Below are 20,133 nucleotides of genomic sequence, written 5' to 3' on the forward strand. Positions count from 1 at the left end.
GCATTTCTATGTGTAATTCACTCCACTTCACGCATGCCTTTACCTGGTGAAATTCAATTCAAATACCAGCACTCACGGCTTTACCAGTGCCCATCCGAGATCTCAAGTACATGTATTTTGTGTAAGACTAACACATAACACAGTAAGAATTAATTCTAATGTGAAGCCTGGTTCTCAACCTCACTGTATTGAAAATGTTCTTTACTCTTGATTTAAATTTCATATCATCAAAGTCTATATTCTGTTTGACGGAGTACGTGATGGAAGGCAAATGCTATAAAAACCTTTTAATCAGATTACTGAATAAGTAACACGTGTTTTTACAGTGCAGAAAAGTAGGGGGCAAATGTTAGTCATGTCACAGACTTCGCCTTGGGCCTGTGGCCAGTGTAGAGGTTGGCAAGCCAAACAAGGCTTTTGTTAAATATCTGGATCGGGCTTGGTTTGGGCTGTTTGGGATCACTCAAAATTAGAGTCCGACCCAAGGAATAATCACACAGCTCTCTAGTCTACCTAGCGCAGTATTTGAATTATGTATTTTATTAATTTCCAGAATGCGGGTTGTTCTAACATAAATACATTTGCAACATGCAAGAGGCTTGTGTTTTTAATTTTTTTTTTTAAATACAGCCTACCTCTCAATGCTGCTGGAAGGGACCCAGCTCACTAATCTAGGAAGCCACGTTAGACTGGCCTATCGGGCAGTCTGTTTCCCCTAGATGGGTCAGCTTGAAAGGCCCAAGGTATAGGATGATTTAGTCATTTATTTTTTTTGTTCCGTGGGTTGTGACGGGAGCTGGCATATCTTCGGTGCTATCGTACCTGACAGGCCAGTTGATCACTGTGGGAGTGCGGAGACCCATTGGAGACACACAAAGGTGTGCACCCGGTGCACTCACCCATTTAAGTAACTCATTATGATTGAAAAGTGTGACCAACAGTGATTCTTTGCTGCAGAAGTATTAACCTGTTGGCATTAAAACGTGATCTGCTTGTAAACACCCCTTCCTTCTTCTGCCATAGTTGAATATACCCACTGAGTTTTCTGTCAGGAATTTGAAATGGGCACCAGCACTCTACACTGAATATTTGTAGTGCGAATAACAGCCAACTGAGCTATCTGACAGAATTATTAACAAGGAGCTAAAGTAGTCTAATCACAATTTATGCATGTTTGGTGGGCAGAACAGGAACATATCTTTCAAATGTGATTAGAAGTACTCTGCAGACCGATTGGAAAAATGTGCTGAAGGTGATTCCCTGCTTCTTAGCAGAAATCAAACAAACAACATACAAACCCTATCAGACGTCCCTTAACTAAAGGTTTAAAGTATGCTAGGCAAGAGCGGTTTTTCCATCAGGGCTCCGGGGCGGCGCCTCACTGAAATTATTTCCTTCACATTCCTGTACAAATATTAAATGGATCGATCTATTTAGAGATCCGACCGTATCTCTAAACAAATTGGTTTATTTAAGTCTGGTCTGTCTGTCCCAGACAGCCGGCCCTTCCTCGCTCTGAATCGGGGGACTGAAGCCAGGCAGTAAATCAACTTTCTAACCTGTGACACACGACACCGGGCTTACTGTTCTAAAGACCTTCATAATGAATCATTGCCATTGTAGTCTTTAGCAGTATTCTCTATAGGCCAATGACACTGTCAGCATCATGGTTTGGGGCTTTGGAGTCTCCCTCCCTGTGTGAGAGCAGCCGTCCATCATTCACAGACATGGATCTCCCCCTTTCACATTAGTCCCATTTAAGAATGGAAGCAAGCGCGGTGCACATGTGTTTTGGTGCCTTCTCTTTGTTAATGGCAAGGGTTAGAATGCTAATCTTCTATTATGTATTTTCTTATGAGACCCCTCGCCATGCTAACCTTCCCCACTGCGACACCCCAGGCCCTGGCTGCACTTCACTGGCTCCGTTAGTAGTGGAGCTGCAGCATTTGTTCTCCTGTGAAATGGATGCAAAGGGCGAGCAGGCCCGTGTTCTTATTCCCCTGTGAAGTTGATACAAATATCCGAGTGAAGGGCAAAGACAGGATATGTGCTTACAATAGACAGTTATGTGCTGTATGACATTAAAACTGGCCCGATCTTCATGCCCTTAACAACATTAATGCCAAAAACATGGATTGATTTATGAGCAATGAGTGTTAAAAATGTTAAGGCAAAGCATATCAGCGATTTGGTTCCTCTCTTATTTCAAGTTTGACTTAATCTTGCCTCCTTCGAGAATTAGCTATTTAATCAAGTTGTGTTTTTCTGTATTTATTTCTGTGCATGTGTATATGAGGGGCTTTGATTGAGAGCTCGGACACAGAAGCCAAAGCAAAGTGCCTGTCAGTGGGCTGACCTCTCTGCAGAGCGCACATAACAATGGTCTTGTATTCCAGTTGTAATTGCATTTTTGTGAAAATGTTTGTGAAGAGGGTGCACAGATGGCAAAATATTCACAGTGCAAAGTAAAATAAATTGCTTAAATGCGCATGCAGTGTATGTTTGGCTGTCGTGAAGTGAGAGAGATGCAAGGAAGTGCGTTCGTGGAAGGTGAAAAGAGGGTGCTGAAGAGAAAAGAGGTAGTTGAAGATGGACAGATTTTTTTTCTTCTGGAGTAGGATCCAGCCTGGACCACACATTTATCCATTAAGCTTACCTCGGTTGCCCACTATATAAAAGTCATACCAAACTTGTATGCACACCACTTTCAAATGTCTCCAGACGCCACTGATACTAGGCCTCAATAATCCCACTGTCACAGCATGTCATTAAAATTTAAACCAAATAATGGCAGCAATGTTACATAAAATAAAGAAAATAATGGGAAGGGGAATGAATTCAAAGCACTGATGCTAAAATATTTAGGTTGCTTTGCAAGTAAAAAAAAATGCCAGTTAAAATGCCAGTTGCAGGACTGTAGAAACCTAATTTACAGCTACTACTTCAATATTTCTGTGTGTTTTCCACTAAACTGGTGGACCTGTGAGAGGGGTGTGATGAGGCACAAAGGAAGAGAGGCATTAGATAACATCAAGGGAGAGTTGCTGTGCCCCATTACTTGATTCTTAAAGAAACCAAAATGTGCCTGGAAAATGGTCAAGAAGGGCAGCCTAGAAAAGACAGTCCAGGCCTACCTTTGCTCAGCCTCCTGGCCTATGTCCTCAATCTCTGCTAGGCCCAGACAGGGAAGCATATAGAGCCCTGGAAGGTAATCCGATCTTGAGTACGTGTCTTAGCTTCAGTTGGCAGCATGTAACCATTCGTCAGAGAATCGCTCTTCATGCCTTTAATAAGCCAGTGAAGAGATCTCCCTGTGGGATTGACATGCAGCACCCGTCATTGCAAGGCTTGTTCCAACAGTGCCTGAGGCTGTCTTTAATCATGACTCTCCTGTTACGTCATCTGTGAGCCTTAAGAGGGGGTTCTCTATTGAAACACAGGATATCTGTAATATACTAAACCCTGCAACAAAAGGTTACTGCTCCAACATGCACAATGGAAGGCAAATTGTCTTGATCTAAAGGTAGAATCCCCGATTGCGCTCCCGTGGACCGACCATTGGTTAGTCCCTTTCATCTGGAATATCCCTAAGCCTCCTGTACTGACCCTAGGGTCACGGGCTGTCCGGAATTGGTCCAAACTCCCACTAGATAAGTGGGTCAACGAACTACAAGCCACAAAACCATCTGTTAGTTCCGATCCTGCGGTTGCCAATGACGAATTCAACAACTGGATTACTAAGTCATTGAACATCATCCTCCCTATCAGGAAAACCTCCCTAAAAAGATCTAGGACTTCGGCTCCATGGTACTCTGAGGAGCTCAGGAATATTAAACGTAAGTGCAAGAGGCTGGAGCGGAAATAGCGCTCAAGCTACTCTGAGCTAGACAAAACTCTGCACAGAAACTCTATCAGTGATTATAAAAAGGCAATAAAGAGTGCGCAAGCATTGTATTACACACAGAAAATCTCCGAAGCCAGTTCTAACTCCAAGGAGATTTATAAGATCGTAAAAAGTCTCACCACACTACCCCAGGCCCCCGCAGACAATGAGGACTCACACACTCGTTGCAATGCTTTAGCGGACTTCTTTTTCAACAAAGTTGATCTTATCTACTCCTCATTTTCAACCACTGATGTTAATGCTCCAGTGGAAGCCCGGGTGAATTTTGAGAAGGACACCTTGGACAACTGTCCCCCTTTGTTGGTGGAGCTCCCTCGACTACATTCTGACCTACTTGCCACGTTAATGATGCAAGTAAAATCGTGCTCTCCAAGCCATCCAGCCCCCCCGAGGTCTCTGATGGCCGTTAGTCATATAATTCTTCCAGTCATACTGGAGTTATTAAACGCCTCACTTTCTACCAACATGGTCCCAAGGTGCGGGCGCTCAAAAAGAAGCCCAATATGGACCCTCACAATCTTAGTAATTACCGTCCTATTTCCCTCCTCCCTTGGCTCAGCAAGATTCTAGAGAAACACGTTAATTGTGTATTGACAAATTTCCTAGAAAACAACTTGCTGCTTGACCCTTCGCAAACGGTATTCCGCCCCAAGCATGGGACGGAGTCTGCCTTGCTGGCAGTCATGGAGGAGACCAGAGGTATCTTAGATCGGGAGGATCGGTGGCAGTGATCCTCCTCGATCTGAGTGCCGCTTTTGATACAGTAAATCATAACATCTTGCTGCAATGTCTCCATGATATGGGTATCCAGGGAGAAGCTCTGAAATGGCTTAAGTCATTTATGAGTGACAGAACCTTTCAGGTTTTTGAGGGAAATTCCATCGCCACAAGTAGATCTCTGGGCTGTGTGGTCCCGCAGGGCTCCTCCCTCAGCCCGACGTTATTTAACGTATATATGCGGCCGCTGGCTGAGATCGTCCGCCCATTTGGTATTAAGATCGTTACCTACGCGGATGATACTCAGCTGGTCGTCTCCCTGGCGCAGGACGAGGACCCTTCAGCCAGGGTAGACTTGCCGGGCTGTCTGAGCGAAGTCAGAGACTGGATGACACGGTCTTGTCTTAAACTTAACGGGGACAAGACAGAGCTCATGCTACTGGGGCGATCGGCCCCTGCCTCGGTAGAATCGATCTGGCCTGTCTGCTTAGGTCCACCTCCAATACCTAAAGAAGCCATAAAGAGCCTAGGCATTTGGCTGGATAGGTCTCTGAAGATGGACATTCAAGCTGTTAAGCTAGTGGCCACCTGCTTTGGCCTTTTTAGAATTCTAAAGAAGATCTTCCCTCTGATACCATTCAAAGCAAAACAAATTGTCGTACAGGGACTGATCCATTCGAGGCTGGATTACGGAAACTCCCATTATCTTGGCGCTCCTGAGTCAACATTACGGAAGCTGCAGACTATCCAAAACTGTGCAGCTCGCACACTACTGGAAATTCCACGCAGACTTTCTGCCAGATCAGGCTTGAGAAGCCTACATTGGCTTCCGGTTCGAGATAGGATCAGTTTTAAGTCCCTTTGCAACGCCCATGACTCCTTTTGGGAAACTGGGCCTGCAATTAATATTCCTTTAATTACCCCGTATCTTCCCGGCAGGCATCTACGCTCAGCTAATGCTTTTCTGGCAGCTGTTCCAAAGGTTAGAAGACTAAGAGCGGGAGGACGTTCTTTCTCCCTGAACACAGCTAAGCTGTGGAATACCCTTCCTCTTGACCTTAGATCCAACCCAGATCTATCATCCTTCAGGAAACAGCTGAAAACGTTTTTGTTCAATAAATAGGTCCCTGCCTTTTCCTGCATTTCTTCCTCACTGAACAGAGCACCATATAGTCATAGCGCTAGGACGCCCCCAGGCAACTTTTTGCGCTCTATAAAACACATTTTCATTTCATTTCATTTCATTTCATATAGTCGCTCAAGCAAGATTGAAGTCATTTTGAGCACAGCACTTTCAGTAGCTTCAGTACTACTAAATACCCTATTTTCTTACTAGGAAGTAGACAATAGTGAAGGCAGAGCCTCAACACCTATAATGAAGTTCCGCCTCGGCGCAGGCCTCTGGTCAGTCTGTTTCTTACACCTCCATGGCACCAGCCTTAAGATTCCCCTGGGTCTCTTAGAGCCAAATGTCAGCGTACACTAACCGTGTGGTCTAAGTCTGGGTGATTTCTGCAGATGGGCCATATCTCTGCTTTGATCAACACCTCAAGTCTGTTGGTCCCCAACACTTCATGTGTTACCAACCAGGAGCTTCCTGCAGGTATCCTAGATTCCAACCTCTGCCTGGTTACCTCCTCCATCCGGCCACAAATAACTATTCTCTGTGGCACTTGGCCATCGATAACCCTGCTTAGAAGTGGCACCTCCAGGGCCCCCCAATCCAAGGGTCCTCTTGTAACCCAAACTTAGTCATCTGTAGTTCTGCTGCCTGGAGAAGGATCTGGGTGGTGAGGCATGTTTCTGCCACACTGCCTATGTAGTAATACACAGAGAAGTTATTGTGCTTTTTTGCAATCCGTGTAGGCCATGTCGCAGCAATGAAATGTGTCACTAACCATATCTGACCTCTTATAGACAAACTGAAGAAAATAATTCAAATGACCCTACATCAGAAAGACTTGGTCATTCTCTTAACATTTGATACAATGGTATCTCATGCCCAGGCCTGGGCTTCATATCCTGGGGCTCCAAGTTAAACCCTCAGAAAGATTGTTTCCTCAATACCACCTTTCATCACTTGATGAGCTTTGACCCCTTGTGGCAGATGCTCTTTAGTTGCCAGCCTAGGGCTCCTCCAAGAGTACCCACATTCCCTGGTGGCTCTTTGGAAGCCAAAGTTGGCTTGTTCTCTCAAATATCCTAGACGTAAACCAAGGTGTCTGATGTGGCATGCAGAAAGCTGTATTCATTGTAGAGCATACATTGGCAGTCCTTGGTGGGCCTAGGCTACATGTATTTCCTCCACTCTTAAGTCCTAAAGTTCAGGTTCTAGTTTGTGTGGATTATGTTCATCCATGCCAAGGGGAGCCCTGTCCCAGACCACTACAGTAGTTACCCAGTAGTCTTAGGACAAGTCACTGGGTAAAGCTAATAGATGTTAGTGGCAGTACTCGACCACTACCTGTTTCCTGAAACTCTGACTCTGCTGTGTCAAGTCTGCTTTAAAGCCGGTAGACCACCTTTGATTTCTCCACATAGTCATGGGTCACTTCCCTTGGTAGTGGCCTTCCCTATTACTCTGGCTGCTAAGAGCCCAAGGCCAGAGCACACACCCTGTACACGCTGCCTTCATGTACGTGCACCATCCAGCTCCTTACATCAAAGACCGTTGGGAAGGAGTCAAATGTTAAAGCCAACTGTATTTTTATTTATTTATTTTGAAAGATTTATATAGCGCGAACAAGATCCTTGAAGATATCAGAGCTCTTTACAAATACATGGGATAAGAAAACAAGTGAGTGATTAACAAAGGTTTTTGTGCACATAGGAGCAGGAGGTTATCAGTGGAGAGCAAAGTAGGGTAAGGGAACAGGGTACATAGTAGATCAGTCCAGACATGTAGTAAAAGGATAGATGACGATAGATGACGAAGTCCAGGCAAATGTTCTGGCATGCTCCTGGAGCCTCCAGCCCGACGTTTTGGACTCTTGAGAAGGCCAACCCAATGACTCTGGCTCCAGGAGCTGCTGACTGTACAGCCCTTACTTCTCAAGCCACGGATCATCTGGCCCTAGCACCTTGAGCCACCAACCCATTGGATCATGCTCCGTCAAATGTTAACCAGATGGGGAAGGCACCTGAAGTCCCTACATGGATACTCTTCTAAACATGAAATCCAAACTTACAAGGGCAGGGGACTGAATGCCCCGGTTTCCTGGAGGTCCCCAACCAGATGGCCTTTTGTCTCACAAGACCTGGTGTTGCGGAGTATTCCTCCTCTGACCCACTTATTTATAATTACAGCCTCCTAATGCTAAACCCATCTGTATAGGGCATGTAGGTGAAATTGTTAATGTTAACTAGTGTTTGTATAGCGTATAATTACCGCTGCTGACCTTCATGCACCGGGGTATTGCATAGCGGATGGACAAAGTATAAACCCCAGTAAATACTATCAAATTGCTTTCTTCTAAAGCAGGATGGCCTTATACAAGCAGATGCAGTGGCTCTGGTCCTCTGTTGCTCATCTTTTCCCTCATTCTGAATCCGGTAGTTCCACCTAACTAGGGGTGAAATATATCAAGTAGCAATTGAGTCTCTGGGCTCTGAATGATCAGGTCTGAAAACTTCAGACCCAGTAATTCCGGGCCTGAAGCACTAGGCCGACCACATTTGCGGCTGCAACAGGGGTTGTGGGTGGCAGCATTGCCTGTCCCCAGCAGTTCAGGCAGAGCAGAAAATGGTCCCTACCCCCACCATCTACTGTCCCTCCCAAATAGACACAAACATGCCCCTCCACACCCACAAGCATTTCTGCTGACACTCTTTGGCTGCTCAGAATGTTTTTTTGCCAAAAAATACGAAAACTACCCATTAAAAAGCCCCATTTGATCTGGGTCAAGAAGTTATTCCTCAGTTTAGGGAAACAACTTGCTCTGGCTGGACTTCGGTACAGAGATAATGGCCAGTAATACAGATTTGCACCAAAGCATGGCCAGCCCTTAAAGATTGTGTGGCCTTGGAGTCTCAGAGACCCCTCTGAGAGAGTCCACTGCGTAAAGGGAGCCTCTCGCAACAGAGATAGGGAAGGGATACCACTTTCCCTGGGATCACAGCTTACTGGACTTTGGACGTTGCCTTGACTCGTCTACCGGTTTGTGTCCCCGTCACCCTTCCCCCTCTTCTCCCCATGCTGTGTCTCTCGCCCTCCCCTCATCTTTCCCGCCTTCATTATCTGTCTACTTCCCCTACTCCAACCCCCCACCCCTGAATCTCTCACCTTGCCTTCTTTTCCCCTTACGTATTTGTGCCAAATGTTTATCTCGACCTTACAAGTAACTATACCTGTAACTATGATCTGATGCTCATTTAAAGCGCTCTGATACCTCCGGGTCTAGCCAGCGCTATATAAAACTTTTAAAATAAATAAAGAAATAAATAAATAAAGATTGCCTTTGTAGCATCAAGTGAACAGGTAATACATTCATTGGTTTATTATTTGTGGCCAAGATCGCACTTCCTTACTCCATTTTACCAATATTTTCCTTTTCTAGTATTCACCCCAACTGTAATAGATTTAATTTAGAATTTTCTGTTTGCTGTATCAAAAGTAGTGTCACACTAGCATTTGTAGCTGACCTCTTATAGTGGCAAATGCCTGCTTGACTGCAGGGAAATAGATGCAACTATGAAAAACCCAAGATATTCATAGTAAATAATAGTAAGTTAACTAATGCTTCACTTTGATATATAAATCTCCAGAAAGCTATCCATTTCAGTGCAGGCCCTTATGTTGTTTTCTCTTAACTAAGTAATTTGGTTCTACGGGTCCTCACCATTTCTGAGTCAACTACTAGGTGGCGCCTGTGGCAGAATTAGGCTCCACATCCTGGGAGATGTACGAGAGGCCCCAAATGCAGGTTAGCAATACACTAGAAGTCCCCGCTCTCCCAGAATATGTCTCTTCATCCATCTTTGACAAATAGCCAGCCCAGCCTACAAGCTCTCTCTGATGTTTTTCCAGGAGTCCTAAAACAGATGAAGGGATGCTTTTCCCCCTGCAACAAAGGCCCATTCCCCATAACAGGTCTTTTTTTAATGTCGTGACTTACAGCTACTACATGGATCCTCTCCACAGCCTGCCTGCTATAAAGCTTTCCTTAACAGTACAGACATGAACAGCATACACCTTCTTACAAATCTCATATGGTAGAGGCAGCATCCAGCTGCTTCCCGCATCAACTACTGATGAACTGCTGCAGAAAGGTGTGACCATGTCCTCAAGCCAAGGTCCTTGATCTGCACAATCTAATAACTGGTGAATGTGGGGATTTGTTAGGGGAATGAGAGAACCTGGACACAATATTTGCACATATACAACAAATTACTAAATTACATGTTTTATGAATGGGTCTCCCTACACCACTTTAAAGTGTCATTTTAACTTCTTTAACCTGTTTTCTACTGAATTATATTTGCATCTCTGACCTACTTCCCATCTGCTATAGCTTCATGTGCCTTGAAAGAGTTACTACCTTATTGACCATTTACAAATCTTTGTAGGGTTAAGTTTAGGTAACTGGTAAATGGGCGCTCTACATATAATTTTGGCTATATCAAATTCTTATATTTATCTCTTTCTTTTTATGCTACTAGGCAAGAATAGGGAGGTTACCTAACTCCCTAACAAATCTCCTAATTCAAGGGGATTACAAAAAACAGATATATCTTGCCGAGCACAAAATAAACACACAACTTGTATTACACTATATATGAATTAGATGTCCACGTCTAATAATTACTAATCAATCTATATGACACTTAGTCCAAAGTTATTTTCAATTTGAGTCCAGATTTATTCTCAATTCAGAGTTTCTCAATTCACAATAGTCTATAAATTCAGAACAGTCTTGCGAATGAAGTATCCAATTCAAATCCTCACAAATATTCTTGTATATGAATCAATTCCAAATCAAAATTATCACAACGTAGTTCATGAATAAATCAACCAAATGGATCAGCCAACACGTGTTTCGTTGTAACAACAACTTCCTCAGGGCTGTAATCCAAAGAGACAAAGTATAAGCTAAAGAGATAATTATAATTTACAGTTTTTTTTATGGAAGATTTTTTATATACATTCTGGCACCTCCTAAGTGTAAGTGAAGTACAAAGTTACCAATACATTAGTGCAACAAACATAAATTTCTGTGTGGATCCCAGTGTCATAAATTAAATTAAAACACGTTGCAAACAATAGGGTCTATTGCCTTTCAACACTTCTCTACGTTTCCATCAGTTAGCTGTAGTATACAGAGATTCATCTCTTCAGTAATACCGCGTTTGTGAAAGGGTATGGGGAAGCCTTCAACTCCGACCTGGCTATCCTCTCCATTTCGAACTTTATTTAATAGTCATTTCTAAGGCACACAAGTACAAAAAATTACCTTTTAGTAAGATGTAGTGTCCATAAACAAAAAACTAGTCTTCCACGACTTTGATAACAGTATGCGGTATAGATTTTCTTCAAAATCCTAAAAGTAGTAAACAAACTTGTCAGCTTTACCCTATCTGTAATCTCTAATGTTAGGGACATATTATTGTCGCGTAAGTTGCTTACCAATCAAAATTGTAAATCTTTATATTTGTTATATTCTTAGATAGATTAACTGGTAGTCAGCACGACTTAAATTTCATTGTTTCTTATCTTTTGTTCGTTCTGAAAAAAACAGTTTGCATGGGTCTAAATTAAAAGATGTTCACCATCGTATTAGCGTAATAGCAGTTGTCTTAGAAGTTATAACTAAATAAATGCTCACCCAAATATAAACGTGATGTTCTTAATACTCTCGAATACGAAGTTGGAGGAGATAGTAACTCGAACTAGGTAAGCGTAACTTTCACTTTAAAACTAACTATAAGTGTATATAGAGATAATGAGGCAGTAACCGAGTAATAATCTTTATAATTTAAACTTGGAATTACAGAACTGAAAATGATCGCCTAACAAGATTGAAGTAGTTTAAGAACATCACGTTTATATTTGGGTGAGCATTTATTTAGTTATAACTTCTAAGACAACTGCTATTACGCTAATACGATGGTGAACATCTTTTAATTTAGACCCATGCAAACTGTTTTTTTCAGAACGAACAAAAGATAAGAAACAATGAAATTTAAGTCGTGCTGACTACCAGTTAATCTATCTAAGAATATAACAAATATAAAGATTTACAATTTTGATTGGTAAGCAACTTACGCGACAATAATATGTCCCTAACATTAGAGATTACAGATAGGGTAAAGCTGACAAGTTTGTTTACTACTTTTAGGATTTTGAAGAAAATCTATACCGCATACTGTTATCAAAGTCGTGGAAGACTAGTTTTTTGTTTATGGACACTACATCTTACTAAAAGGTAATTTTTTGTACTTGTGTGCCTTAGAAATGACTATTAAATAAAGTTCGAAATGGAGAGGATAGCCAGGTCGGAGTTGAAGGCTTCCCCATACCCTTTCACAAACGCGGTATTACTGAAGAGATGAATCTCTGTATACTACAGCTAACTGATGGAAACGTAGAGAAGTGTTGAAAGGCAATAGACCCTATTGTTTGCAACGTGTTTTAATTTAATTTATGACACTGGGATCCACACAGAAATTTATGTTTGTTGCACTAATGTATTGGTAACTTTGTACTTCACTTACACTTAGGAGGTGCCAGAATGTATATAAAAAATCTTCCATAAAAAAACTGTAAATTATAATTATCTCTTTAGCTTATACTTTGTCTCTTTGGATTACAGCCCTGAGGAAGTTGTTGTTACAACGAAACACGTGTTGGCTGATCCATTTGGTTGATTTATTCATGAACTACGTTGTGATAATTTTGATTTGGAATTGATTCATATACAAGAATATTTGTGAGGATTTGAATTGGATACTTCATTCGCAAGACTGTTCTGAATTTATAGACTATTGTGAATTGAGAAACTCTGAATTGAGAATAAATCTGGACTCAAATTGAAAATAACTTTGGACTAAGTGTCATATAGATTGATTAGTAATTATTAGACGTGGACATCTAATTCATATATAGTGTAATACAAGTTGTGTGTTTATTTTGTGCTCGGCAAGATATATCTACAAATCTTTGTATGCCTACTTGTTGGTGTGTTAAACTGCAGTTTCAGAACTTTGTATTCATTGTAATTCATATTCATTCCTTCTTTATCAGTCCCTGCTGGTCATCCCATTCTTCATTCTATTGCTATCAAACATCTATATCACTGTGACGATCCTTATTGTGAATGGAATTTAGATGATGACTCCTCTCTCTTAATAGTTTGACTCGTCCCCATCCCACCCCCAATACACTACCTGCAAAGTTGCATTTATTGACATTCAGCAGGATGATTCTGTAATGTTCAAGCTGCTAAGATCCTGAATTTCACATTGTTCAGAAAATACATTTTGCTTAACCCTGCAGATCGTTTCAGATTTTCATGTTTATTACAATATAATGCTTACTAATATGTTTTTTGGGCGTTTATAAGGTCTGATTTTATAATGTTTTTGCAGTTGCATTCCTAGATAGAAAACAAGTCATTATCCCTCAGAGGTGTACCTCCATAACTCCTATGGAAAATGTAACATCAGAGTAATAGGGAGATCACTCTTTCATTCGCTTACACAGATTGTCGCAATTAATTGCAACACAGCTATCAAGGCATCTTTATCCTCTGAATGACTTCTCATGTATGACACTCTTAAGCGCTTTGAGAAAAAAATCTTATAATACAAGGCTGACGCAAACAGATATTTTTAACACTAGTTCGCCTGAATCCTGAGTTGGTCCTTAATTATGATCACTTATTACATGGTCATCGCCATAGTAGTAACTTCTAGAGTCTTGTGAATGTTGGGCAAGCGAAGTAGTTGCAGTCTAGCACGCCATGGAATTTCGAGTCATTCAATAACTATTGGTTACCAGCAAACATCCTCCATTCTCAGTTCAGTTTTCCAGACCTCCTTTTAGCCCTGTATTCACATTATCTCACAGATAAAGGTGTGACGGACAGCGCCTGTTTAAAAGGGTGGGAGACTGCACACATGTACTTCCCTGGACTTCGCACACTTTTCTCCTGACTGAATTTCTTTGAATCTCTATTGAGAGCATAGTTACCAGGATGAGTAGGCTTTTATAAGATCGTGTTTAATTGTATCCATGTCTTTATTGTTACTCACATACAATTATATTTCTTTATTCAGCTATCTAGCACTAGTGTCTGCCTTGGCATCTGGTGCTGACTGGCTCTTTATTCCCGAGAGCCCTCCTGAAGAAGGTTGGGAAGATTTCATGTGTGAAAGACTCGGTGACGTAAGTATTGAAATCATTGCGTTGAAAAAGTATAATTTGTGGCAAGGTATAAATGAGTTTGGAGAGGTCTTTTTACACTTTTCTTATTACATGCCAGTAATTCTTAAAGGTATGATAGAATTGTACCTGTTGCTAAAAGTAGTGATTACATGGATGTATGCCTCGGTTTCAACAATTTTCCAGGAACCTCAGACCATTATGTGCTTAAAATCATGCATGGAAGAACAAAAATAAATGTGCACCTCTCCACTTAGTGCATGCCAAGCATGGAAACCTAGCATATGTAGAAATAAAGTTATATGGAAGAACAAGTCACAAGTGCAACACAAGGGAGCACACAAGATGTGAGTAATGAAAGACCATTTTGAATTTAAAAAAAAGGGGGAGTATTATGACCTTTTTGACTAGGTCATCTGTGAAAAGTCAATACTTGTGTATTTCTGTAGAATTCTGCAGGCAGGGAGGCAAGAACAAGAGGAGGAACTTGACCAGAATAGAGCTTCAGCATTATAGGAGATTCCACACTCAATCACTGACTGTGACATTTGGCCACGGAGTGTGTAGGCATGCCCGCAGGGAATGGGAAGGGGGCAAATGGAGAGCATGTATGGAAGGAAAAGGAACCTGTAGCAAATTAAGCTGGAGCTTCACTTCAACAAAGACCCTGAAACCGGGCCCAGGATGCTTGTTTCCAGTCCAGGGAGGACCTGGCCTGTTGGTCTGGACTGTTCCCAGGGGGCACAGGGTCAAGACTGATTTGCATGTCTTCGTCCAAACTGGGGTGGCGTAGTGGGCAAAAGAACGATGGATTTAACCCAGATCTTTTGACTGGGAGAGAATGTTTGCATTGTGAGCATTGCGTCCATCATTTGTTTGCTGTAACACTTTTTGCCCTAAGTGGGATGGGTATGCTCAGATGTGGGTCCCTTGCTCACTGTGTCACTGGATTCAAGCCAGCCTGGCTGAAGAACATACCCTGAAACCGGTCCCAGGGTGCTTGTTTCCGGTCCAGGGAGGACCTGGCCTGGCAGTTTGGTCTGGACTGTCCCCGTGGGGCACAGGGTCACGACTGATTTGCATATGGCTGGGTCCAAACTGGGGTGGCGTAGTGGGCAAAAGAACGACGGATTTAACCCAGATCTTTTGACTGGGGGAGAATGTTTGCATTGTCAGCATTCCGTCCATCATTTGTTTGCTGTTACAAGCATGGAAACCTAGCATATGTAGAAATAAAGTTATATGGAAGAACAAGTCACAAGTGCAACACAAGGGAGCACACAAGATGTGAGTAATGAAAAAGATAGTTTTGATTTAAAAAAATAAAAATAAAAAAGAAGGGGAGGATTATGACCTTCATGACAAGGTCATCTGTGAACAGTCAATACTTGTGCATTTCTGTAGAATTCTGCAGGCAGGGAGGCAGGAACAAGAGGAGTAACTTGACCAGAATTGAGCTACAGCATTCTAGGAGATTCCACACTCAATCACTGACTGTGACATTTGACCACAGAGTGTGTAGGCATGCCAGCAGGGAATGGGAAGGGGGCAAATGGAGAGCATGTATGGAAGGGAAAAGGAACCTGCAGCAAATTAAGCTGGAGCATCACTTAAAAAACGATCCAAGAATGCTATATATATAGGTTCGAGGTATGTGGGCTGCTGAATTCATATCTTTGCATCGATCGCCGCCTAGTTTTGGGTCCGGATGATTGCACCTTGTTGTCTTGGAAGAGTCTTCGAAGTATCACGAGATAGGTGACTCCTCCTTTGGACTACAGTGCACATGGGCATCCACTCCATCCTCAGATTGTTTTTTTCCGCCATTGGGTTCGGATGTTATTTCCAATACCTCATAATCAAGAGGGGGGGGGAAGGATCACTAGACCTTCTTGAACCAAGGTTTTGCAGGTCGGTAGGTAGGTATCTCCCAAAAAGGACCCTCATACACGTGTATGTTGGAATAATCTCGTAGCGGTATGTAATGTGGCCCCGCTTTTATTTACACGTGCGTGCGTAATCATCGGGTCGTTTTTTTGTGTGTGCACCCTCCACCAGGAGGTTTTACCTTTGGTTTAAGGCAGTAGTGATCATCGATAAGTGGTGATTTAAAAAAAGTCCGGACAGCCAGAGAAGGAAGTTTTAATGATTCTGGATTCGAACAATTAATAAGATAATTCGTGCAGCTTTAGAATGAGTTAGGGTTTCGAGCGCACTTCATTCGTGGGTTAAAAAGGTCAACATGTTTCAGCCTTAAGTTGCCGTTAGGTCAATAGGCTTTCGAGATTTCCGGCCGATCTCTGGCAGAGACAGCACTAGCTGGCAGGACTGAGAAGAAGGACCGGAGTGAAGCCTCTCTCTTTCCTGCCGTATCCCCGAGGAAGTACTTCTTCCACATTGTAGAGGTACAATGATGCCTTCTACTCACTGAAGAATCAGGTTACAATTCACCTATTCTTTATTCTTTTCACGTTTTTTCACCCCTAATGGTCCTGACGAAAGCCTATTGACCTAACGGCAACTTAAGGCTAAAACATGTTGACCTTTTTAACCCACGAATGAAGTGCGCTCGAAACCCTAACTCATTCTAAAGCTGCACGAAATATCTTATTAATTGTCCGAATCCAGAATCATTAAAACTTCCTTCTCTGGCTGTCCGGACTTTTTTTAAATCACCACTTACCTCACCACTTATCGATGATCACTACTGCCTTAAACCAAAGGTAAAACCTCCTGGTGGAGGGTGCACACACAAAAAAACGACCCGATGATTACGCACGCACGTGTAAATAAAAGCGGGGACACATTACATACCGCTACGAGATTATTCCAACATACACGTGTATGAGGGTCCTTTTTGAGTGATACCTACCTACCGACCTGCAAAACCTTGGTTCAAGCAGGACTAGTGATCCTTCCCCCCCCCTTGATTATGAGATATCACAACGGAGACTGAAAGGATTCATACTCTTGACTCCCCCCTCCTATTGATTATACGTTATTTCCAATACTCCATATTCGGAATCGAAACTAACTACTTTCTAAGGCCAAAAGGCCTTCGAACTCGATGGTATTGTTTTCGATCGGTACCCCTCGACTCCATCCAACTTTTCATCTTCTTCCGGTCGTCGACGCGAGCCGTTGGGCCATATCGACGCAACGTGCGACTGCCTTCGATGGAAAGGAGTCTATTCAAAAGATGCCCACAATGCCACTCGAAGTTCCCGCATATTGACAAACCTACAGTATGCAATAAGTGTTTGTCACCTGAACACAAAGAAGAAGATTGCCCGGCATGTGCCCAATTCCGATCCCAAAAAAAACATCCTGAATCGACGGGCTGCCAGGCGAGAGATGCAGAAGTCGGCACCGGAACCGGAGAATATCTACGAGGACGAGCAAGATCTCCCCGAAGCTGCCGACTCCGATCTAGAGATCGTCACCGTCGAGGACCAGTCGGACTCCGATGACCAAATCACGCCAGGGCAAACTGTGAGTACTCAGCCCCCCACTCCACACAGCCCAACAAACAAGGCTCCGGTCGAAGCATCGCCGAAAGGCCTTAGCCAAGATCGAGACATTCCTTCGGAGACCCCACCCATCGGCTCGGCCCCGAAGCCTAGACACACGCCCTCCGGTAGCCTAGGCCCGAAGAAGGTCATCGAGCCAAAACGAGTTTCCCAGCCAAAGGTCGCAGAAACCGGTCCTCGGAAGCTTGTTTCCGGTCCAGGGAAGGCATGGCTTGGCAGTTCGGGCTGGACTGTTCCCATGAGGCACAGGGTCAGACTGATTTGCATATAGCCATGTCTGAACTGGGGTGGCAGAGTGGGCTAAAGAACGGCGATGGATTAAACCCAGATCTTTTGACTGGGTGTGAGTGTTTGATTGATTCAGATGCTCCGTCCATCACCACCCCCTTTTGTACCGCTTTTGGCCGCCATAAGTGTGGCAGGGTATGCTCAGACGTGAGTCCCTTGCTCACTTTGCCACTGGATTCAAGCAAGCCGGGCTGAAGACGGATGGAATGCCAGAAACCGGTCCTCGGAAGCTTGTTTCCGGTCCAGGGAAGGCATGGCTTGGCAGTTCGGGCTGGACTGTTCCCATGAGGCACAGGGTCAGACTAATTTGCATATAGCCATGTCTGAACTGGGGTGGCAGAGTGGGCTAAAGAACGGTGATGGATTAAACCCAGATCTTTTGACTGGGTGTGAGTGTTTGATTGATTCAGATGCTCCGTCCATCACCACCCCCTTTTGTACCGTCAGTAGCTGAAAGAGCCTTGCACACACTAGATGTGAGAAGAGCTCTGTTATACTATGTTGACAGAACCAAAACATTCAGGAAAACAAAACAGTTGTTTGTCGCTTTTTCACCACAACATAACCCTATCTCAAAATTAGGAATAGCCAGATGGATAGTTAAATTCATTCAAATATGCTACCACAAAGCTAAACGCACTCTAACAGTTCCCCCAAGAGCTCACTCTACGTGCAAAATGGGGGCATCTATGGCTTTCCTGGGAAACATTCCACTAGAAGACATCTGTAGAGCAGCTACATGGTCTACCATACACACTTTCACTAAACACTATTGTGTAGATGTGCAATCAAAGGAGCAAGCTACTGTTGGCCGAGCTATCCTCAAAACTCTCTTTCAAACTGCTGCAGCTGGGGCAGGCGTCCACCGCTAAAGGAGGTATTGCTATACAGTCTATGCAAAGATATGAATTCAGCAGCCCACATGCCTCGAACGGAAAATGCTACTTACCAGTAAAAGAGAAAGTTCTTCTGAAGAACTTTTTATGAATAAATTCAGCGCACGACCTTCCCCTGAGGTACGTCTTAGTAGGAATGAATTATATTCTGCAGTTGCTTGAACAATAGGAGGTAATTTCGTCTGCATTTTCTTTTTGCATACGACTTTCTTCATGCACACCTGCTGTTATGTACTCATGCTGCTAACATTCACAATGCCTAGGACACAACTTTTACACCCAAGTGCACTGAGACTGCCATGACACACAAAGGCCTAGGGGGTCTATGCTATGCTTATTCAACTATTCACTCTTTGAAAAATGAAGACTAGCAAAGGGAAAATGCTTGTGTGATTGTCCACTGTAAACTGTGGCTGTTCATTGGTCAATAGACTTAGTAGTCCCTCCTTAGTACTGCCTTGTCTCATTTTCTCATTTTGTAACCTGCCATGGCGAAACCCACTTTACATATATTGTTACTCAGTAGACTTTAATTACAGCCTCCGAGCACTATTTGTCAAAAAAATGTGTTTTATTTATTTTATTGGTACAAACGCATTTGCATGCAATAGGTCTCACATTTGTGAGAGTTTAAGCTATTTACATTGTAAAGGCTTTTATTATCTGTTTTAAAAACACATAAATAAAAGGCATTGTAATTTACAATGCCAATAGCTCAAACTCTCGTAAATGTGAGACCTATTACATTGCAAATGCTTGTTGTGAAGAAGTCCCACTGCATTTGGAGTCAGCCTGCTGATCATAGGGATTAGAATGACATTATCTAAACCCACTACTTACTACCTTGAGTTGAAATATTGTTCAAACAGTTACAAGGAGCCACTTTGCTCTTAAGACTTGACTTTTTTTAGCTGTCTTTATTCCTGTGGTTATTATGAAACATTAATGGAAAACATCATTTAAAATCAAATTAGAATATTTGAAATGAAAAGATCATGCTAGCAGTCGGTGCACTAGCTACGTTTCACCATTTTGTAAATATTATCATACAAGAATATTTGGATGTTTATGTGATCATATATCTTGATGTTGAATTGATAGCCTTAAAATAGTTCAGACAATAGAAGTATTGAGAGATGATGAAACTACCAAGACTTTGACAAGATGATGTGTGTGCTAAATTTGAAAAATCTGAATTTCATGCACACACATGGGTGGTCAGGGATTTGTGATTACAATCGGCAGATGATCAATTTTTAATTAAAAGTAGTGTGTAATTTTGGATGAAGCATAAAATGAACTTGATTTACAGAGTCATCTGTATTTTTCAAATTTCAAGTTTCTTTTGGCACCAAGAACTGTTGTAACCAGAAGGCCCTTTGGTGTGAATCAGTGTGGCTGGAGCTGAGGGTTGGGCGT

The 20,133-nt window shown here is 42.6% G+C and overlaps 1 protein-coding gene across 1 annotated transcript in view; it reads left to right on the top strand.

Moving 5' to 3' along the window:
- The window catches only part of LOC144822694 (ATP-dependent 6-phosphofructokinase, liver type), a 312,409-nt gene that overhangs the window by 89,373 nt on the left and 202,903 nt on the right, over positions 1-20,133 (top strand). The window contains exon 7 of the mRNA XM_078680480.1: positions 13,895-14,003. Within this exon, the coding sequence (XP_078536606.1) occupies positions 13,895-14,003 (109 nt within the window). The remainder of the gene's footprint in view (positions 1-13,894; positions 14,004-20,133) is intronic.

Source organism: Lissotriton helveticus, chromosome 3_1 (assembly GCF_964261635.1).
Source record: "Lissotriton helveticus chromosome 3_1, aLisHel1.1, whole genome shotgun sequence".
NCBI lineage: Eukaryota > Metazoa > Chordata > Amphibia > Caudata > Salamandridae > Lissotriton > Lissotriton helveticus.